We start from the raw sequence: 21,587 nt of genomic DNA, 5'->3' as shown, positions 1-21,587 counted from the left end.
GGTATGGCGACGAGCCCAAATAATCCAAAAGTAGCCTTCTCTAAATGGAAGTATATACATTACTTTTTCCTTCAAGAAATTAAAGAAACAATAAAAGTAAATATCAAAAGTTCCCAAAAATATATTGTGTTATTTGCATTGATCCACTATATAAACATAATATCTACATACATGCCATTTGATTGGAGGCTAGTCTCACTTTGTCCCACAGCAACTTTTTTTTTTAGATGTGTGTACAATGTTTCATGTTTCTGTTAATAATGTATTGTATTAAGTGTCCATTTCATTATACTATTCAGATTTATCATAAATAATTGAACATGCACATGTATTTTAAGTTCCTTTAAAGTGGAGTAGAGGTGGGGTCACATTTGAGCATTTAAAATTTAATTTTACCTGAAAGTAACGCAATAGTTACTTTCTTAAGTAACTAGTTACTTTTAAAATTAGTAACTGAGTTACTAATTTAGTTACTTTTTGGAAGAAGTAACTAGTAACTGTAACTAATTACTTTTTAAAAGTAACTTGCCCAACACTGCTCTCAGGAAGACTTTTGTGTCTGATTCTGAAGTAATGTGCTGTTCAGAGAGATTGTGACGTGAAGTAGGAGGTGTGTGAAAGCGTACTGGTCGTTCTGGTAATTCCTGTAATTCATGTAGTGTCTATATGACTTACTTAAGGGTGCTTCAAGCAGTGAAACTCTTTAAGTTGTTCACTGATACACATCGAATGGACTTTATATTACAGTGGCTTTTTTTTAAATGATCATAAAGAGAACAAGGAACCATGACAATTTGAGATAAAAACACCATAAATATAAAGTAATTTTGATTCATTACTGCACCTCAGTAGACGGAACATGGGAGGTAAGAGATGATAGCATTAATTAAGTACCTTTCCTTATGATTCTCGTATATGAGATGATATTTGTCTTTGAACAATTCAAAGTGTTGCCATGTTTAAGATGAAAAGCTACTAGAGTTTTTGAGCTTAAGAAGTTCAGAGGATAATAGTCTTAAAGGGGCAGTTCACACCAAAATGAAAATGGTTATCATTTATTAAACCTCAGTTTTGACTGAATTGTGATTGTTTCAAAAATACATGACTTGAATTTTTGCTATGGAACATCAAGGTCTCAAATTGTTTTTAAATACAATGAAAATCTGTGAAATATTTGTTATTCAGAATTAAATAGCTTCAATCTGATGCCTTACACCCAAAGAGTGCAGTTATGTACAAGAGTTCAGTCTGTAGACCTCAAAGTTTACTTTTTATCATTGTCATCATTACTCATTGTATCATAATTTTAACATTGTACGAGTTATTTTTTATAATATCCAACTTCAATTTCAACTTTTTATCTATAACTTTGACCTACTATGCCAAGTAAGACTTTTTCATCATTTTGATATCTCATAATTTAAATAATCATGACTTAGTATGTCAGTGGCATATTCATGACTTTTATGTCAACATTATGGCATATGTCATAAGTTAATATTTTTATCTCATAATAAAAAGCATGCTTTTTTTCAAATGACAGATATTTACTTCCATATTATGGCTATATTTTCAAGAATTAATATAGATCTGTAGACCTCATTAAATAGGTAAGATCCTTTATTAACAACTTATTTTTTTCTTTCTTTTTTTTTTCCAAAAGCTTCTGACTCTCTGCCTGAGAAAAGGATTGTGCTTCTTGGGAAAACCGGAGATGGTAAGAGCAGCGCCGGGAATATGATTCTCAAACAACAAGTCTTCAAGAGCAAAGCTTCTCCTGAATCAGTGACGACTGAATGTGTCAGTGGAGACCGCAAGGTCCACGGCAAAAAGATCACCGTTATTGACACACCTGGACTCTTCGACACCGGTCTGGATGAGGAGGCCATCATATCTGAGATCATTCGCTCTGTGATCGAAAGCTCTCCGGGTCCAGACATGTTCACCATCGTCCTGAAGGTGGGGAGATACACGGGACAAGAGATGGAGGTCGTGGATAAAATCATGGAGTATTGTGGAGAAGACACCTTCAATCACTCAGTGGTTTTATTCACTCACGGAGAACAGCTGGAAGGACAAACCATCGAGGAGTTTGTCAAGATAAGTCCGAAGCTACAGGAGCTGGTTGATAAATGTGGAGGCCGCTGTCACGTCATCGACAGCAAATACTGGAGAACCCGTCAAATGGGATACAGGAGCAACAGAGTCCAGGTGAAGAACCTGCTGGAGACCATCGAGCAGAAGCTGAAGGACAAGAACACCTGCTACACCAACGAGCTGCTTCAGATAGTGGAGGAGGAGATTCAAGATGAGATGAAGAACATAAAAGAGGTCAATATGTCACCAGAAGAGAGGCGCGAAGAGGCCAAAAAGATAGTGCACAAAAAGCTTCTGGTTAAGCTGGCAGGAGTGACCACAGGGACACTTACCGGTGCGTTTCTGGGCATCGGGGTCGCTGTGGCCTCCGTCGTGTCTTTACTGAAAGCCCCCAATGTTGCCGGAGTAATAGAAGCCGGAACCGTAGCCGGGGCTGCGGGAGTCACGGGGATAGTGGCGGGAGCAGTGGCGGTGAAGGCGGGGATCATCGCTGCGGGGGCCGGGGCTGGGGTCGGAGTGGCTGGTTCTGGTATCGCTGCAGCTGCGGGGGTCGCTGTCGGAGTCGCCGCTCTCGCCGGAGCGATTGGGGGAGGAGTCACCGGATGCAAAGCCGCAGAAGAAACGGACTCGGTGTCTGACGCTATAAAGAATACCGCAAAACTCAACTATGAGAATGCCAAAGGTGCGGTGAAAAAGGCAAAGAAACATCAACACAAACTTTTAAAAAAAGAGACAAACGAATGTACTGAAGCGGGAACAGACTAGTGTTTTTTTTTTTTTTTTTTTTTTTTTTATAATATATGTGTGATTAGTCTGTTTATTGCAAAGATGACATGAGTGTTGTCTAAATTATGCATGTGGGTTTATCTTAAATTAACTCAACAACTGACAATTTAAAGGTTTCACTTTCAAATCAACATTTCCTGATACCCCCCCCCCACCCCCCGCCATATAATCAAAGATGTTTATGTCGTTCTTTCTTCGGTCGAAAAGAAGTTTACGTTTTTGATTAAAACACTCCAGGATTATTCTCCTTATACACTGTGTTCCAAATTATTATGCAAGTCACATATCAATAGAATTTTGGTACAATAAAGAGTCAGATTTTTGTTTGTGCTGTTTTTCACATCATTTCAGGTAACTGCTATCAATCTCAGACTATATTATTTTTTAAACATGTTGGTTTTATTGGTTGCGATTTAATTTGTTGCAAAAATAATATGGAATACTGTTATTAATTAATTACAAGATGCATTGAAAGATATTAACCCAAATTCTTAAAAGGAGAACAGCTGTAGGAGACCCATTTTAGTAATCTAAGATCTATATTTTAATGCATAGGATTTTTTTTTTATTCTCTCTGCATTATATGAACATACAGCCATTGTTTTATTATAATATATATTTTGTCAATAATAATAAAATATTCCTCAGTCAGATCTCCTATGTGTGTGGGTCTCTTTTTACTCTTCTCACAAGAGTATATGGACTAATCTTGGCCTGCATGACAACAGCTGAATCTCTCATTGCATTTTAGTTCTTTTCCTATAAGTGTACACTAACGTCTTTGCCATATTTGATCTCTTTATACATGAACACATACATCACTGTCCAGATTTGATGTATTTGATTATCATCATATGGTCATGTTTGGTGGCTCTCTGTCCAGCAGGTGGCGCCCTCGCAACGTGAATTATCATGCAGTTAAAATCCGTGATAAAACATTCCAGCAACGTTTGGCATGAAATTAGCTCCATTGTACAAACATCCGGAAGAAGATGCAGGTATGGTTCTCAGTTTATTGAAAGCATGTGGACCATGGGTAGATTGGCCATCTGGCAAGATTATTATTATTATTATTATTATTTTAGATAGGCTTGTTACGGCCCTTGTCCTGTCTTTGCTTGTTCTCATGCCCCTCCTCTTTTTCAGACTTGATTGCTGTCACCTGAGAATAATTGTTTAAATAGGAGGTTCGCTGCTGGATTCCTCGCATTCTTCCTGCTCTGTTTCGGTGGCTAAAAGCTTGAACGCTGCTCGTTTGACCTGTTCAGGTCCATGCCTCGCTCGGGACGCCAGCATTCTTCACCGATGCACATTTGAGTTTAAGTTTATGTCTTATGTTACACTAAACACTTGCACTCATACACATCATACATCCACCTGTGCACGTGCCTGATCCTAGGAAGGATTGCAGAGATGCTGCATCAGATGGAGGTGGAGCTTCACTGACAGCATCTAGGTGCTCTTGATCAGGTAGGATTCCATGAGCATTGATTATATGGCCCAGAAACCACAATGAAGTCTGTTTGAAAATGCATTTTTTATAATTTATCACCAGCCCAGACTCTTTCAATTTCTGCAACACAGTACTGAGGTTCAAGTCATGCTCCTCAGATGTCTTTCCATAGACGATAACATCATCCAGGTAATTTTTGACACCTGGTACGCCCTCCAAGGATGCCAGGCCATAGAGAACCCTGCAATATCTGAACAGGCCGTCATGAGTGATAAAAGCTGTAATAAAACAAATTTTTCACACATCCTATTTCAGTATCTGTCAGGGATGTGGTATTGGCGGCCATGACCGAGAAGCAGACATTATCACCTTTTATTTGAAGTTTTAGGGCAGAAATCAAGTCAATGCCTAACAAAGCAGTCCCTTTATCTAAGCCCCTTCTTCTCCCCTTCTGTTGTACCCACTTCTCCTTCTTAATATACAACGTCCCTAGAGGTAGCATTAGGAATTACAGTACATGATACAACAAATTCCCTATTTGCTAAATCGTGCACACTATTTATAAACTGAGTGAACGAAATAGTAAATCGAGGGAATGCAATAGTAATCGTGTGCACGTTTTAGTACATTTAGGGAACGAATTAGTAAATCGTGCACATGATTTAGCCTAACAATTTTTTCCTGCATGTCATGTGTGGGGCTCCATAGATTTTCAACACTTTTAAGCATTACAGAAATACCTCAGGTGTAATTTATTTTTATTGAACACTTCACTGACACTTTTATAAATTATATATATATATATAACTAAGCAGACTTGTTTATCTGAATGTATGATGTCTTTACATCAAATATCATTATTTCAAGATAAGATATTGCGCATTTACATTTTCAGAATAATTTGATGATTTCACTTCAAGTCGAAGCTTTGGTTATGATGGTTACCTCTTTTGAAAACTATATCTGTGTATTTTTCAGTTTAATTGCATATTTCCTTGTGATCATCTGTAAGTAAATCTGTAAATGCTGAGTTGTCAGTTGGGTGTGTTATTCATAAAGAGTAGCAGCATTTGCTCCACCCCGAAGCCTTGTTCGTTTACAGGATCTCCAGAGAAACCAGTGATGAATGTGTGACGTGAGAATCATCCAGATGTTTCATGGGAATTATTTTTCTAAATTTGATAACATGAGATTCTGAAGGATTTTTAGAAGTAGCCAAACAATAGCAAATGTAGCCGTACTGAGCATGACATTATACCTCTTTAAAGGACTTCAGGCCTTGATCTTCAGTGCTAGAAAACACAGTAAAGGTAATGTGGATTATTTACACTTCAGACTTTTCTATTATGCTAATAATAGTGTTTTACTTTGTTTACCATCTGTTTATCTCTCAGGAAGACTCTTGTGTCTGATTCTGAAGTAATGTGCTGTTCAGAGAGATTGTGACGTGAAGTAGGAGGTGTGTGAAAGCGTACTGGTCGTTCTGGTAATTCCTGTAATTCATGTAGTGTCTATATGACTTACTTAAGGGTGCTTCGAGCAGTGAAACTCTTTAAGTTGTTCACTGATACACATCGAATGGACTTTATATTACAGTGGCTTTTTTTTAAATGATCACAAAGAGAACAAGGAACCATGACTGGATGCAATTTGAGATAAAACACCATTAATATAAAGTAATTTTGATTCATTACTATACCTCAGTAGACGGAACATGGGAGGTAAGAGATGATAGCATTAATGAAGTACCTTTCCTTATGATTCTCGTATATGAGATGATATTTGTCTTTGAACAATTCAAAGTGTTGCCATGTTTAAGATGAAAAGCTACTAGAGTTTTTGAGCTTAAGAAGTTCAGAGGATAATAGTCTTAAAGGGGCAGTTCACACCAAAATGAAACTGGTTATCATTTATCAAACCTCAATTTAAACTGAATTGTGATTGTTTCAAAAATACATGACTTGAATTTTTGCTATGGAACATCAAGGTCTCAAATTGTTTTTAAATACAATGAAAATCTGTGAATTATTTTTTTTATTCAGAATTAAATAGCTTCAATCTGATGCCTTACACCCAAAGAGTGCAGTTATGCATAAGAGTTCAGTCTGTAGACCTCAAAGTTTACTTTTTATCATTGTCATCATTACTCATTGTATCATAATTTTAACATTGTACGAGTTATTTTTTATAATATCCAACTTCAATTTCAACGTTTTATGTATAACTTTGACCTACTATGTCAAGTATGACTTTTTCATCATTTTGATATCTCATAATTTAAATAATCATGACTTAGTATGTCAGTGGCATATTCATGACTTTTATGTCAACATTATGGCATATGTCATAAGTTAATATTTTTATCTCATAATAAAAAGCATGCTTTTTTTCAAATTACAGATATTTACTTCCATATTATGGCTACATTTTCAAGAATTAATATAGATCTGTAGACCTCATTAAATAGGTAAGATCCTTTATTAACAACTTATTTTTTTCTTTCTTTTTTTTTCCAAAAGCTTCTGACTCTCTGCCTGAGAAAAGGATTGTGCTTCTTGGGAAAACCGGAGATGGTAAGAGCAGCGCCGGGAATATGATTCTCAAACAACAAGTCTTCAAGAGCAAAGCTTCTCCTGAATCAGTGACGACTGAATGTGTCAGTGGAGACCGCAAGGTCCACGGCAAAAAGATCACCGTTATTGACACGCCTGGACTCTTCGACACCGGTCTGGATGAGGAGGCCATCAAATCTGAGATCATTCGCTCTGTGATCGAAAGCTCTCCGGGTCCAGACATGTTCACCATCGTCCTGAAGGTGGGGAGATACACGGGACAAGAGATGGAGGTCGTGGATAAAATCATGGAGTATTGTGGAGAAGACACCTTCAATCACTCAGTGGTTTTATTCACTCACGGAGAACAGCTGGAAGGACAAACCATCGAGGAGTTTGTCAAGATAAGTCCGAAGCTACAGGAGCTGGTTGATAAATGTGGAGGCCGCTGTCACGTCATCGACAGCAAATACTGGAGAACCCGTCAAATGGGATACAGGAGCAACAGAGTCCAGGTGAAGAACCTGCTGGAGACCATCGAGCAGAAGCTGAAGGACAATCAGAACACCTGCTACACCAACGAGCTGCTTCAGATAGTGGAGGAGGAGATTCAAGATGAGATGAAGAACATAAACCAGGTCAATATGTCACCAGAAGAGAGGCGCGAAGAGGCCAAAAAGATAGTGCACAAAAAACTTCTGGTTAAGCTGGCAGGAGTGACCACGGGAATACTTACCGGTGCGTTTCTGGGCATCGGGGTCGCTGTGGCCTCCGTCGTGTCTTTACTGAAAGCCCCCAATGTTGCCGGAGTAATAGAAGCCGGAACCGTAGCCGGGGCTGCGGGAGTCACGGGGATAGTGGCGGGAGCAGTGGCGGTGAAGGCGGGGATCATCGCTGCGGGGGCCGGGGCTGGGGTCGGAGTGGCTGGTTCCGGTATCGCTGCAGCTGCGGGGGTCGCTGTCGCCGCTCTCGCCGGAGCGATTGGGGGAGGAATCACCGGATTCAAAGCCGCAGAAGAAACGGACTCGGTGTCTGACGCTATAAAGAATACCGCAAAACTCAACTATGAGAATGCCAAAGGTGCGGTGAAAAAGGCAAAGAAACATCAACACATACTTTTTAAAAAAGAGAAAAACAAATGTACTGAAGCGGGAACAGACTAGTGTTTTTTTTTTTTTTTTTATAATATATGTGTGATTAGTCTGTTTATTGCAAAGATGACATGAGTGTTGTCTAAATTATGCATGTGGGTTTATCTTAAATTAACTCAACAACTGACAATTTAAAGGTTTATTTCACTTTCAAATCAACATTTCCTGATAACCCCCCCCCCACCCCCCGCCATATAATCCAAGATGTTTACGTCGTTCTTTCTTCGGTCGAAAAGAAGTTTACGTATTTGATTAAAACACTCCAGGATTATTCTCCTTATACACTGTGTTCCAAATTATTATGCAAGTCACATATCAATAGAATTTTGGTACAATAAAGAGTCAGATTTTTGTTTGTGCTGTTTTTCACATCATTTCAGGTAACTGCTATCAATCTCAGACTATATTATTTTTTAAACATGTTGGTTTTATTGGTTGCGATTTAATTTGTTGCAAAAATAATATGGAATACTGTTATTAATTAATTACAAGATGCATTGAAAGATATTAACCCAAATGCTTAAAAGGAGAACAGCTGTAGGAGACCCATTTTAGTAATCTAAGATCTATATTTTAATGCATAGAATTTTTTTTTTATTCTCTCTGCATTATATGAACATACAGCCGTTATTTTATTATAATATATATTTTGTCACAAGAGTATATGGACTAATCTTGGCCTGCATGACAACAGCTGAATCTCTCATTGCATTTTAGTTCTTTTCCTATAAGTGTACACTAAAGTCTTTGCCATATTTGATCTCTTTATACATGAACACATACGTCACTGTCCAGATTTGATGTATTTGATTATCATCATATGGTCATGTTGGGTGGCTCTCTGTCCAGCAGGTGGCGCCCTCGCAACGTGAATTATCATGCAGTTAAAATCCGTGATAAAACATTCCAGCAACGTTTGGCATGAAATTAGCTCCATTGTACAAACATCCGGAAGAAGATGCAGGTATGGTTCTCAGTTTATTGAAAGCATGTGGACCATGGGTAGATTGGCCATCTGGCAAGATTATTATTATTATTATTATTATTTTAGATAGGCTTGTTACGGCCCTTGTCCTGTCTTTGCTTGTTCTCATGCCCCTCCTCTTTTTCAGACTTGATTGCTGTCACCTGAGAATAATTGTTTAAATAGGAGGTTCGCTGCTGGATTCCTCGCATTCTTCCTGCTCTGTTTCGGTGGCTAAAAGCTTGAACGCTGCTCGTTTGACCTGTTCAGGTCCATGCCTCGCTCGGGACGCCAGCATTCTTCACCGATGCACATTTGAGTTTAAGTTTATGTCTTATGTTACACTAAACACTTGCACTCATACACATCATACATCCACCTGTGCACGTGCCTGATCCTAGGAAGGATTGCAGAGATGCTGCATCAGATGGAGGTGGAGCTTCACTGACAGCATCTAGGTGCTCTTGATCAGGTAGGATTCCATGAGCATTGATTATATGGCCCAGAAACCACAATGAAGTCTGTTTGAAAATGCATTTTTTATAATTTATCACCAGCCCAGACTCTTTCAATTTCTGCAACACAGTACTGAGGTTCAAGTCATGCTCCTCAGATGTCTTTCCATAGACGATAACATCATCCAGGTAATTTTTGACACCTGGTACGCCCTCCAAGGATGCCAGGCCATAGAGGACCCTGCAATATCTGAACAGGCCGTCATGAGTGATAAAAGCTGTAATAAAACAAATTTTTCACACATCCTATTTCAGTATCTGTCAGGGATGTGGTATTGGCGGCCATGACCGAGAAGCAGACATTATCACCTTTTATTTGAAGTTTTAGGGCAGAAATCAAGTCAATGCCTAACAAAGCAGTCCCTTTATCTAAGCCCCTTCTTCTCCCCTTCTGTTGTACCCACTTCTCCTTCTTACAATACAACGTCCCTAGAGGTAGCATTAGGAATTACAGTACATGACACAACACATTCCCTATTTGCTAAATCGTGCACACTATTTATAAATTGAGTGAACGAAATAGTAAATCGAGGGAATGCAATAGTAATCGTGTGCACGTTTTAGTACAATGAGGGAACTAATTAGTAAATCGTGCACATGATTTAGCCTAACAATTTTTTCCTGCATGTCATGTGCGGGTCTCCATAGATTTTCAACACTTTTAAGCATTACAGAAATACCTCAAGTGTAATTTATTTTTATTGAACACTTCACTGACACTTTTATAAATTATACATATAACTAAGCAGACTTGTTTATCTGAATGTATGATGTTTTTAGATCAAATATCATTATTTCAAGATAAGATATTGCGCATTTACATTTTCAGAATTATTTGATGATTTCACTTCAAGTCGAAGCTTTGGTTATGATGGTTACCTCTTCTGAAAACTATATCTGTGTATTTTTCAGTTTAATTGCATATTTCCTTGTGATCATCTGTAAGTAAATCTGTAAATGCTGAGTTGTCAGTTGGGTGTGTTATTCATAAAGAGCAGCAGCATTTGCTCCACCCCGAAGCCTTGTTCGTTTACAGGATCTCCAGAGAAACCAGTGATGAATGTGTGACGTGAGAATCATCCAGATGTTTCATGGGAATTATTTTTCTAAATTTGATAACATGAGATTCTGAAGGATTTTTAGAAGTAGCCTAACAATAGCAAATGTAGCCGTACTGAGCATGACATTATACCTCTTTAAAGGACTTCAGGCCTTGATCTTCAGTGCTAGTAAACACAGTAAAGGTAATGTGGATTATTTACACTTCAGACTTTTCTATTATGCTAATAATAGTGTTTTACTTTGTTTACCATCTGTTTATCTCTCAGGCAGTGATGGGAATAACGGCGTTACTAACGGCATTACTTTTTCCAGTAACGAGTAATCTAATTGATTACTCTTCTCATCTTAATAACGCCATTACCGTTACTGCCAAAAAATGCGGCGCGTTACTATAACTGATGATGAAGCTTTTTTTTTTTTATTTTTTTTTTATCAGACCAACTAGGTCTCTGAGCGAGAGGCAAATACTTTTTTTTTACTGTTCTTCCTTGGTTAGTGGGCAGAGCATGAGACAAGCGCATAAATGCTGACGATTGGCTGAGGTAGAGTAAAATTTCATTGTAAGCCAATCAGAGGTAGAGTGCGGCGGGTGTTCGAAAGCACGCATAGTAGTGATGGGAATTCGGCTCTTTTGACTCAGCTCACTGAAAAGAGCCGGCTCTTTGGCTCACAAACGGCTCTTTAAATGACTTTGACTATAATATTTCAATTTTTATTACATAATTATTTAATTTCTATAGGCTAAATTTGAAAAAATAGAGTTGGCTCTTCAGATATGCGAGCCAGCTCCCGAAGTTCAACTAAAAGAGCCGGCTCTTAGAGTCGGCTCATTCGCGAATCGCGAACGACTCATCAAAAGCTCATTCGCGAACGAGTCGATCCATCATCACTAACGCTCATTCGCGAACGACCCATCATCACTAACGCTCATGAATTGCGAACAACCCATCATAACGCATAGTCGGACAGGACGGGACACACAGCGAACAACACAAGCCAGTCAGTCAACCAGAGACAGGTATGGCGACGAGCCCAAATAATCCAAAAGTAGCCTTCTCTAAATGGAAGTATATACATTACTTTTTCCTTCAAGAAATTAAAGAAACAATAAAAGTAAATATCAAAAGTTCCCAAAAATCTATTGTGTTATTTGCATTGATCCACTATATAAACATAATATCTACATACATGCCATTTGATTGGAGGCTAGTCTCACTTTGTCCCACAGCAACTTTTTTTTTTAGATGTGTGTACAATGTTTCATGTTTCTGTTAATAATGTATTGTATTAAGTGTCCATTTCATTATACTATTCAGATTTATCATAAATAATTGAACATGCACATGTATTTTAAGTTCCTTTAAAGTGGAGTAGAGGTGGGGTCACATTTGAGCATTTAAAATTTAATTTTACCTGAAAGTAACGCAATAGTTACTTTCTTAAGTAACTAGTTACTTTTAAAATTAGTAACTGAGTTACTAATTTAGTTACTTTTTGGAAGAAGTAACTAGTAACTGTAACTAATTACTTTTTAAAAGTAACTTGCCCAACACTGCTCTCAGGAAGACTTTTGTGTCTGATTCTGAAGTAATGTGCTGTTCAGAGAGATTGTGACGTGAAGTAGGAGGTGTGTGAAAGCGTACTGGTCGTTCTGGTAATTCCTGTAATTCATGTAGTGTCTATATGACTTACTTAAGGGTGCTTCAAGCAGTGAAACTCTTTAAGTTGTTCACTGATACACATCGAATGGACTTTATATTACAGTGGCTTTTTTTTAAATGATCATAAAGAGAACAAGGAACCATGACAATTTGAGATAAAAACACCATAAATATAAAGTAATTTTGATTCATTACTGCACCTCAGTAGACGGAACATGGGAGGTAAGAGATGATAGCATTAATTAAGTACCTTTCCTTATGATTCTCGTATATGAGATGATATTTGTCTTTGAACAATTCAAAGTGTTGCCATGTTTAAGATGAAAAGCTACTAGAGTTTTTGAGCTTAAGAAGTTCAGAGGATAATAGTCTTAAAGGGGCAGTTCACACCAAAATGAAAATGGTTATCATTTATTAAACCTCAGTTTTGACTGAATTGTGATTGTTTCAAAAATACATGACTTGAATTTTTGCTATGGAACATCAAGGTCTCAAATTGTTTTTAAATACAATGAAAATCTGTGAAATATTTGTTATTCAGAATTAAATAGCTTCAATCTGATGCCTTACACCCAAAGAGTGCAGTTATGTACAAGAGTTCAGTCTGTAGACCTCAAAGTTTACTTTTTATCATTGTCATCATTACTCATTGTATCATAATTTTAACATTGTACGAGTTATTTTTTATAATATCCAACTTCAATTTCAACTTTTTATCTATAACTTTGACCTACTATGCCAAGTAAGACTTTTTCATCATTTTGATATCTCATAATTTAAATAATCATGACTTAGTATGTCAGTGGCATATTCATGACTTTTATGTCAACATTATGGCATATGTCATAAGTTAATATTTTTATCTCATAATAAAAAGCATGCTTTTTTTCAAATGACAGATATTTACTTCCATATTATGGCTATATTTTCAAGAATTAATATAGATCTGTAGACCTCATTAAATAGGTAAGATCCTTTATTAACAACTTATTTTTTTCTTTCTTTTTTTTTTCCAAAAGCTTCTGACTCTCTGCCTGAGAAAAGGATTGTGCTTCTTGGGAAAACCGGAGATGGTAAGAGCAGCGCCGGGAATATGATTCTCAAACAACAAGTCTTCAAGAGCAAAGCTTCTCCTGAATCAGTGACGACTGAATGTGTCAGTGGAGACCGCAAGGTCCACGGCAAAAAGATCACCGTTATTGACACACCTGGACTCTTCGACACCGGTCTGGATGAGGAGGCCATCATATCTGAGATCATTCGCTCTGTGATCGAAAGCTCTCCGGGTCCAGACATGTTCACCATCGTCCTGAAGGTGGGGAGATACACGGGACAAGAGATGGAGGTCGTGGATAAAATCATGGAGTATTGTGGAGAAGACACCTTCAATCACTCAGTGGTTTTATTCACTCACGGAGAACAGCTGGAAGGACAAACCATCGAGGAGTTTGTCAAGATAAGTCCGAAGCTACAGGAGCTGGTTGATAAATGTGGAGGCCGCTGTCACGTCATCGACAGCAAATACTGGAGAACCCGTCAAATGGGATACAGGAGCAACAGAGTCCAGGTGAAGAACCTGCTGGAGACCATCGAGCAGAAGCTGAAGGACAAGAACACCTGCTACACCAACGAGCTGCTTCAGATAGTGGAGGAGGAGATTCAAGATGAGATGAAGAACATAAAAGAGGTCAATATGTCACCAGAAGAGAGGCGCGAAGAGGCCAAAAAGATAGTGCACAAAAAGCTTCTGGTTAAGCTGGCAGGAGTGACCACAGGGACACTTACCGGTGCGTTTCTGGGCATCGGGGTCGCTGTGGCCTCCGTCGTGTCTTTACTGAAAGCCCCCAATGTTGCCGGAGTAGTAGAAGCCGGAACCGTAGCCGGGGCCGCGGGAGTCACAGGGATAGTGGCGGGAGCAGTGGCGGTGAAGGCGGGGATCATCGCTGCGGGGGCCGGGGCTGGGGTCGGAGTGGCTGGTTCTGGTATCGCTGCAGCTGCGGGGGTCGCTGTCGGAGTCGCCGCTCTCGCCGGAGCGATTGGGGGAGGAGTCACCGGATGCAAAGCCGCAGAAGAAACGGACTCGGTGTCTGACGCTATAAAGAATACCGCAAAACTCAACTATGAGAATGCCAAAGGTGCGGTGAAAAAGGCAAAGAAACATCAACACAAACTTTTAAAAAAAGAGACAAACGAATGTACTGAAGCGGGAACAGACTAGTGTTTTTTTTTTTTTTTTTTTTTTTTTTATAATATATGTGTGATTAGTCTGTTTATTGCAAAGATGACATGAGTGTTGTCTAAATTATGCATGTGGGTTTATCTTAAATTAACTCAACAACTGACAATTTAAAGGTTTCACTTTCAAATCAACATTTCCTGATACCCCCCCCCCACCCCCCGCCATATAATCAAAGATGTTTATGTCGTTCTTTCTTCGGTCGAAAAGAAGTTTACGTTTTTGATTAAAACACTCCAGGATTATTCTCCTTATACACTGTGTTCCAAATTATTATGCAAGTCACATATCAATAGAATTTTGGTACAATAAAGAGTCAGATTTTTGTTTGTGCTGTTTTTCACATCATTTCAGGTAACTGCTATCAATCTCAGACTATATTATTTTTTAAACATGTTGGTTTTATTGGTTGCGATTTAATTTGTTGCAAAAATAATATGGAATACTGTTATTAATTAATTACAAGATGCATTGAAAGATATTAACCCAAATTCTTAAAAGGAGAACAGCTGTAGGAGACCCATTTTAGTAATCTAAGATCTATATTTTAATGCATAGGATTTTTTTTTTATTCTCTCTGCATTATATGAACATACAGCCATTGTTTTATTATAATATATATTTTGTCAATAATAATAAAATATTCCTCAGTCAGATCTCCTATGTGTGTGGGTCTCTTTTTACTCTTCTCACAAGAGTATATGGACTAATCTTGGCCTGCATGACAACAGCTGAATCTCTCATTGCATTTTAGTTCTTTTCCTATAAGTGTACACTAAAGTCTTTGCCATATTTGATCTCTTTATACATGAACACATACATCACTGTCCAGATTTGATGTATTTGATTATCATCATATGGTCATGTTTGGTGGCTCTCTGTCCAGCAGGTGGCGCCCTCGCAACGTGAATTATCATGCAGTTAAAATCCGTGATAAAACATTCCAGCAACGTTTGGCATGAAATTAGCTCCATTGTACAAACATCCGGAAGAAGATGCAGGTATGGTTCTCAGTTTATTGAAAGCATGTGGACCATGGGTAGATTGGCCATCTGGCAAGATTATTATTATTATTATTATTTTAGATAGGCTTGTTACGGCCCTTGTCCTGTCTTTGCTTGTTCTCATGCCCCTCCTCTTTTTCAGACTTGATTGCTGTCACCTGAGAATAATTGTTTAAATAGGAGGTTCGCTGCTGGATTCCTCGCATTCTTCCTGCTCTGTTTCGGTGGCTAAAAGCTTGAACGCTGCTCGTTTGACCTGTTCAGGTCCATGCCTCGCTCGGGACGCCAGCATTCTTCACCGATGCACATTTGAGTTTAAGTTTATGTCTTCTGTTACACTAAACACTTGCACTCATACACATCATACATCCACCTGTGCACGTGCCTGATCCTAGGAAGGATTGCAGAGATGCTGCATCAGATGGAGGTGGAGCTTCACGGACAGCATCTAGGTGCTCTTGATCAGGTAGGATTCCATGAGCATTGATTATATGGCCCAGAAACCACAATGAAGTCTGTTTGAAAATGCATTTTTTATAATTTATCACCAGCCCAGACTCTTTCAATTTCTGCAACACAATACTGAGGTTCAAGTCATGCTCCTCAGATGTCTTTCCATAGACGATAACATCATCCAGGTAATTTTTGACACCTGGTACGCCCTCCAAGGATGCCAGGCCATAGAGAACCCTGCAATATCTGAACAGGCCGTCATGAGTGATAAAAGCTGTAATAAAACAAATTTTTCACACATCCTATTTCAGTATCTGTCAGGGATGTGGTATTGGTGGCCATGACCGAGAAGCAGACATTATCACCTTTTATTTGAAATTTTAGGGCAGAAATCAAGTCAATGCCTAACAAAGCAGTCCCTTTATCTAAGCCCCTTCTTCTCCCCTTCTGTTGTACCCACTTCTCCTTCTTACAATACAATGTCCCTAGAGGTAGCATTAGGAATTACAGAAAATGATACAACAAATTCCCTATTTGCTAAATCGTGCACACTATTTATAAATTGAGTGAACGAAATAGTAAATCGAGGGAATGCAATAGTAATCGTGTGCACGTTTAAGTACATTTAGGGAACGAATTAGTAAATCGTGCACATGATTTAGCCTAACAATTTTTTCCTGCATGTCATGTGCGGGGCTCCGTAGATTTTCAACACTTTTAAGCATTACAGAAATACCTCAAGTGTAATTTATTTTTATTGAACACTTCACTGACACTTTTATAAATTATACATATAACTAAGCAGACTTGTTAATCTGAATGTATGATGTCTTTAGATCAAATATCATTATTTCAAGATAAGATATTGCGCATTTACATTTTCAGAATTATTTGATGATTTCACTTCAAGTCGAAGCTTTGGTTATGATGGTTACCTCTTTTGAAAACTATATCTGTGTATTTTTCAGTTTAATTGCATATTTCCTTGTGATCATCTGTAAGTAAATCTGTAAATGCTGAGTTGTCAGTTGGGTGTGTTATTCATAAAGAGCAGCAGCATTTGCTCCACCCCGAAGCCTTGTTCGTTTACAGGATCTCCAGAGAAACCAGTGATGAATGTGTGACGTGAGAATCATCCAGATGTTTCATGGGAATTATTTTTCTAAATTTGATAACATGAGATTCTGAAGGATTTTTAGAAGTAGCCTAACAATAGCAAATGTAGCCGTACTGAGCATGACATTATACCTCTTTAAAGGACTTCAGGCCTTGATCTTCAGCGCTAGTAAACACAGTAAAGGTAATGTGGATTATTTACACTTCAGAATTTTCTATTATGCTAATAATAGTGTTTTACTTTGTTTACCATCTGTTTATCTCTCAGGCAGTGATGGGAATAACGGCGTTACTAACGGCATTACTTTTTCCAGTAACGAGTAATCTAATTGATTACTCTTCTCATCTTAATAACGCCATTACCGTTACTGCCAAAAAATGCGGCGCGTTACTATAACTGATGATGAAGCTTTTTTTTTTTTTTTTTTTTTTTTTATCAGACCAACTAGATCTCTGAGCGAGAGGCAAATACTTTTTTTTACTGTTCTTCCTTGGTTAGTGGGCAGAGCATGAGACAAGCGCATAAATGCTGACGATTGGCTGAGGTAGAGTAAAATTTCATTGTAAGCCAATCAGAGGTAGAGTGCGGCGGGTGTTCGAAAGCACGCATAGTAGTGATGGGAATTCGGCTCTTTTGACTCAGCTCACTGAAAAGAGCCGGCTCTTTGGCTCACAAACGGCTCTTTAAATGACTTTGACTATAATATTTCAATTTTTATTACATAATTATTTAATTTCTATAGGCTAAATTTGAAAAAATAGAGTTGGCTCTTCAGATATGCGAGCCAGCTCCCGAAGTTCAACTAAAAGAGCCGGCTCTTAGAGTCGGCTCATTCGCGAATCGCGAACGACTCATCAAAAGCTCATTCGCGAACGAGTCGATCCATCATCACTAACGCTCATTCGCGAACGACCCATCATCACTAACGCTCATGAATTGCGAACAACCCATCATAACGCATAGTCGGACAGGACGGGACACACAGCGAACAACACAAGCCAGTCAGTCAACCAGAGACAGGTATGGCGACGAGCCCAAATAATCCAAAAGTAGCCTTCTCTAAATGGAAGTATATACATTACTTTTTCCTTCAAGAAATTAAAGAAACAATAAAAGTAAATATCAAAAGTTCCCAAAAATATATTGTGTTATTTGCATTGATCCACTATATAAACATAATATCTACATACATGCCATTTGATTGGAGGCTAGTCTCACTTTGTCCCACAGCAACTTTTTTTTTTTAGATGTGTGTACAATGTTTCATGTTTCTGTTAATAATGTATTGTATTAAGTGTCCATTTCATTATAATATTCAGATTTATCATAAATAATTGAACATGCACATGTATTTTAAGTTCCTTTAAAGTGGAGTAGAGGTGGGGTCACATTTGAGCATTTAAAATTTAATTTTACTTGAAAGTAACGCAATAGTTACTTTCTTAAGTAACTAGTTACTTTTAAAATTAGTAACTGAGTTACTAATTTAGTTACTTTTTGGAAGAAGTAACTAGTAACTGTAACTAATTACTTTTTAAAAGTAACTTGCCCAACACTGCTCTCAGGAAGACTTTTGTGTCTGATTCTGAAGTAATGTGCTGTTCAGAGAGATTGTGACGTGAAGTAGGAGGTGTGTGAAAGCGTACTGGTCGTTCTGGTAATTCCTGTAATTCATGTAGTGTCTATATGACTTACTTAAGGGTGCTTCAAGCAGTGAAACTCTTTAAGTTGTTCACTGATACACATCGAATGGACTTTATATTACAGTGGCTTTTTTTTAAATGATCATAAAGAGAACAAGGAACCATGACAATTTGAGATAAAAACACCATAAATATAAAGTAATTTTGATTCATTACTGCACCTCAGTAGACGGAACATGGGAGGTAAGAGATGATAGCATTAATGAAGTACCTTTCCTTATGAATCTCGTATATGAGATGATATTTGTCTTTGAACAATTCAAAGTGTTGCCATGTTTAAGATGAAAAGCTACTAGAGTTTTTGAGCTTAAGAAGTTCAGAGGATAATAGTCTTAAAGGGGCAGTTCACACCAAAATGAAAATGGTTATCATTTATTAAACCTCAGTTTTGACTGAATTGTGATTGTTTCAAAAATACATGACTTGAATTTTTGCTATGGAACATCAAGGTCTCAAATTGTTTTTAAATACAATGAAAATCTGTGAAATATTTGTTATTCAGAATTAAATAGCTTCAATCTGATGCCTTACACCCAAAGAGTGCAGTTATGTACAAGAGTTCAGTCTGTAGACCTCAAAGTTTACTTTTTATCATTGTCATCATTACTCATTGTATCATAATTTTAACATTGTACGAGTTATTTTTTATAATATCCAACTTCAATTTCAACTTTTTATCTATAACTTTGACCTACTATGCCAAGTAAGACTTTTTCATCATTTTGATATCTCATAATTTAAATAATCATGACTTAGTATGTCAGTGGCATATTCATGACTTTTATGTCAACATTATGGCATATGTCATAAGTTAATATTTTTATCTCATAATAAAAAGCATGCTTTTTTTCAAATGACAGATATTTACTTCCATATTATGGCTACATTTTCAAGAATTAATATAGATCTGTAGACCTCATTAAATAGGTAAGATCCTTTATTAACAACTTATTTTTTTCTTTCTTTTTTTCCAAAAGCTTCTGACTCTCTGCCTGAGAAAAGGATTGTGCTTCTTGGGAAAACCGGAGATGGTAAGAGCAGCGCCGGGAATATGATTCTCAAACAACAAGTCTTCAAGAGCAAAGCTTCTCCTGAATCAGTGACGACTGAATGTGTCAGTGGAGACCGCAAGGTCCACGGCAAAAAGATCACCGTTATTGACACGCCTGGACTCTTCGACACCGGTCTGGATGAGGAGGCCATCAAATCTGAGATCATTCGCTCTGTGATCGAAAGCTCTCCGGGTCCAGACATGTTCACCATCGTCCTGAAGGTGGGGAGATACACGGGACAAGAGATGGAGGTCGTGGATAAAATCATGGAGTATTGTGGAGAAGACACCTTCAATCACTCAGTGGTTTTATTCACTCACGGAGAACAGCTGGAAGGACAAACCATCGAGGAGTTTGTCAAGATAAGTCCGAAGCTACAGGAGCTGGTTGATAAATGTGGAGGCCGCTGTCACGTCATCGACAGCAAATACTGGAGAACCCGTCAAATGGGATACAGGAGCAACAGAGTCCAGGTGAAGAACCTGCTGGAGACCATCGAGCAGAAGCTGAAGGACAAGAACACCTGCTACACCAACGAGCTGCTTCAGATAGTGGAGGAGGAGATTCAAGATGAGATGAAGAACATAAAAGAGGTCAATATGTCACCAGAAGAGAGGCGCGAAGAGGCCAAAAAGATAGTGCACAAAAAGCTTCTGGTTAAGCTGGCAGGAGTGACCACAGGGACACTTACCGGTGCGTTTCTAGGCATCGGGGTCGCTGTGGCCTCCGTCGTGTCTTTACTGAAAGCCGCCAATGTTGCCGGAGTAGTAGAAGCCGGAACCGTAGCCGGGGCCGAGGGAGTCACAGGGATAGTGGCGGGAGCAGTGGCGGTGAAGGCGGGGATCATCGCTGCGGGGGCCGGGGCTGGGGTCGGAGTGGCTGGTTCCGGTATCGCTGCAGCTGCGGGGGTCGCTGTCGCCGCTCTCGCCGGAGCGATTGGGGGAGGAGTCACCGGATGCAAAGCCGCAGAAGAAACGGACTCGGTGTCTGACGCTATAAAGAATACCGCAAAACTCAACTATGAGAATGCCAAAGGTGCGGTGAAAAAGGCAAAGAAACATCAACACAAACTTTTTAAAAAAGAGACAAACGAATGTACTGAAGCGGGAACAGACTAGTGTTTTTTTTTTATATAATATATGTGTGATTAGTCTGTTTATTGCAAAGATGACATGAGTGTTGTCTAAATTATGCATGTGGGTTTATCTTAAATTAACTCAACAACTGACAATTTAAAGGTTTATTTTACTTTCAAATCAACATTTCCTGATACCCCCCCCCCCCCCACCCCCCGCCATATAATCCAAGATGTTTACGTCGTTCTTTCTTCGGTCGAAAAGAAGTTTACGTATTTGATTAAAACACTACAGGATTATTCTCCTTATACACTGTGTTCCAAATTATTATGCAAGTCACATATCAATAGAATTTTGGTACAATAAAGAGTCAGATTTTTGTTTGTGCTGTTTTTCACATCATTTCAGGTAACTGCTATCAATCTCAGACTATATTATTTTTTAAACATGTTGGTTTTATTGTTTGCGATTTAGTTTGTTGCAAAAATAATATGGAATACTGTTATTAATTAATTACAAGATGCATTGAAAGATATTAACCCAAATGCTTAAAAGGAGAACAGCTGTAGGAGACCCATTTTAGTAATCTAAGATCTATATTTTAATGCATAGGATTTTTTTTTTAATTCTCTCTGCATTATATGAACATACAGCCGTTATTTTATTATAATATATATTTTGTCAATAATAATAAAATATTCCTCA

At 38.2% G+C, this 21,587-nt stretch overlaps 3 protein-coding genes across 7 annotated transcripts in view; all 3 read left to right on the top strand.

The window, feature by feature from the left end:
* The window catches only part of LOC127961537 (GTPase IMAP family member 7-like), a 23,598-nt gene extending 15,113 nt beyond the window's left edge, over positions 1-8,485 (top strand). Inside the window, exon 3 of the mRNA XM_052560716.1 lies at positions 8,052-8,485. The gene's annotated coding sequence lies outside the window, so the exon portion shown is untranslated. The remainder of the gene's footprint in view (positions 1-8,051) is intronic.
* On the top strand, positions 664-8,485 carry LOC127961535 (GTPase IMAP family member 7-like). Its single transcript, XM_052560714.1, has 3 exons — positions 664-866; positions 1,664-2,779; positions 7,969-8,485. The coding sequence occupies exons 1-3, from the start codon at positions 860-862 to the stop codon at positions 8,049-8,051; spliced, it is 1,206 nt and encodes a 401-aa protein (XP_052416674.1). The 5' UTR covers positions 664-859; the 3' UTR covers positions 8,052-8,485.
* Positions 5,998-21,587, top strand: LOC127961533 (GTPase IMAP family member 7-like). 5 transcript variants are annotated; one of them, XM_052560710.1, is made up of 3 exons: positions 12,269-12,463; positions 13,261-14,376; positions 20,842-21,587. In XM_052560710.1, the coding sequence occupies exons 1-3, from the start codon at positions 12,457-12,459 to the stop codon at positions 20,922-20,924; spliced, it is 1,206 nt and encodes a 401-aa protein (XP_052416670.1). In that variant the 5' UTR covers positions 12,269-12,456; the 3' UTR covers positions 20,925-21,587. The 5 variants fall into 5 exon arrangements, with proteins under 5 accessions (XP_052416673.1, XP_052416670.1, XP_052416672.1 ...); XM_052560709.1 differs by having other exon boundaries at positions 12,271-12,463; positions 13,261-14,460; positions 20,925-21,587; XM_052560713.1 differs by lacking the exons at positions 12,269-12,463; positions 13,261-14,376 and adding an exon at positions 5,998-6,057 and having other exon boundaries at positions 19,732-21,587.

This window comes from Carassius gibelio, chromosome B7 (assembly GCF_023724105.1).
Source record: "Carassius gibelio isolate Cgi1373 ecotype wild population from Czech Republic chromosome B7, carGib1.2-hapl.c, whole genome shotgun sequence".
In the NCBI taxonomy this organism is placed as follows: Eukaryota; Metazoa; Chordata; class Actinopteri; order Cypriniformes; family Cyprinidae; genus Carassius; species Carassius gibelio.
The sequence above is the reverse complement of the archived record's forward strand: the minus strand, read 5'-3'. Positions and strand labels throughout refer to the sequence as shown.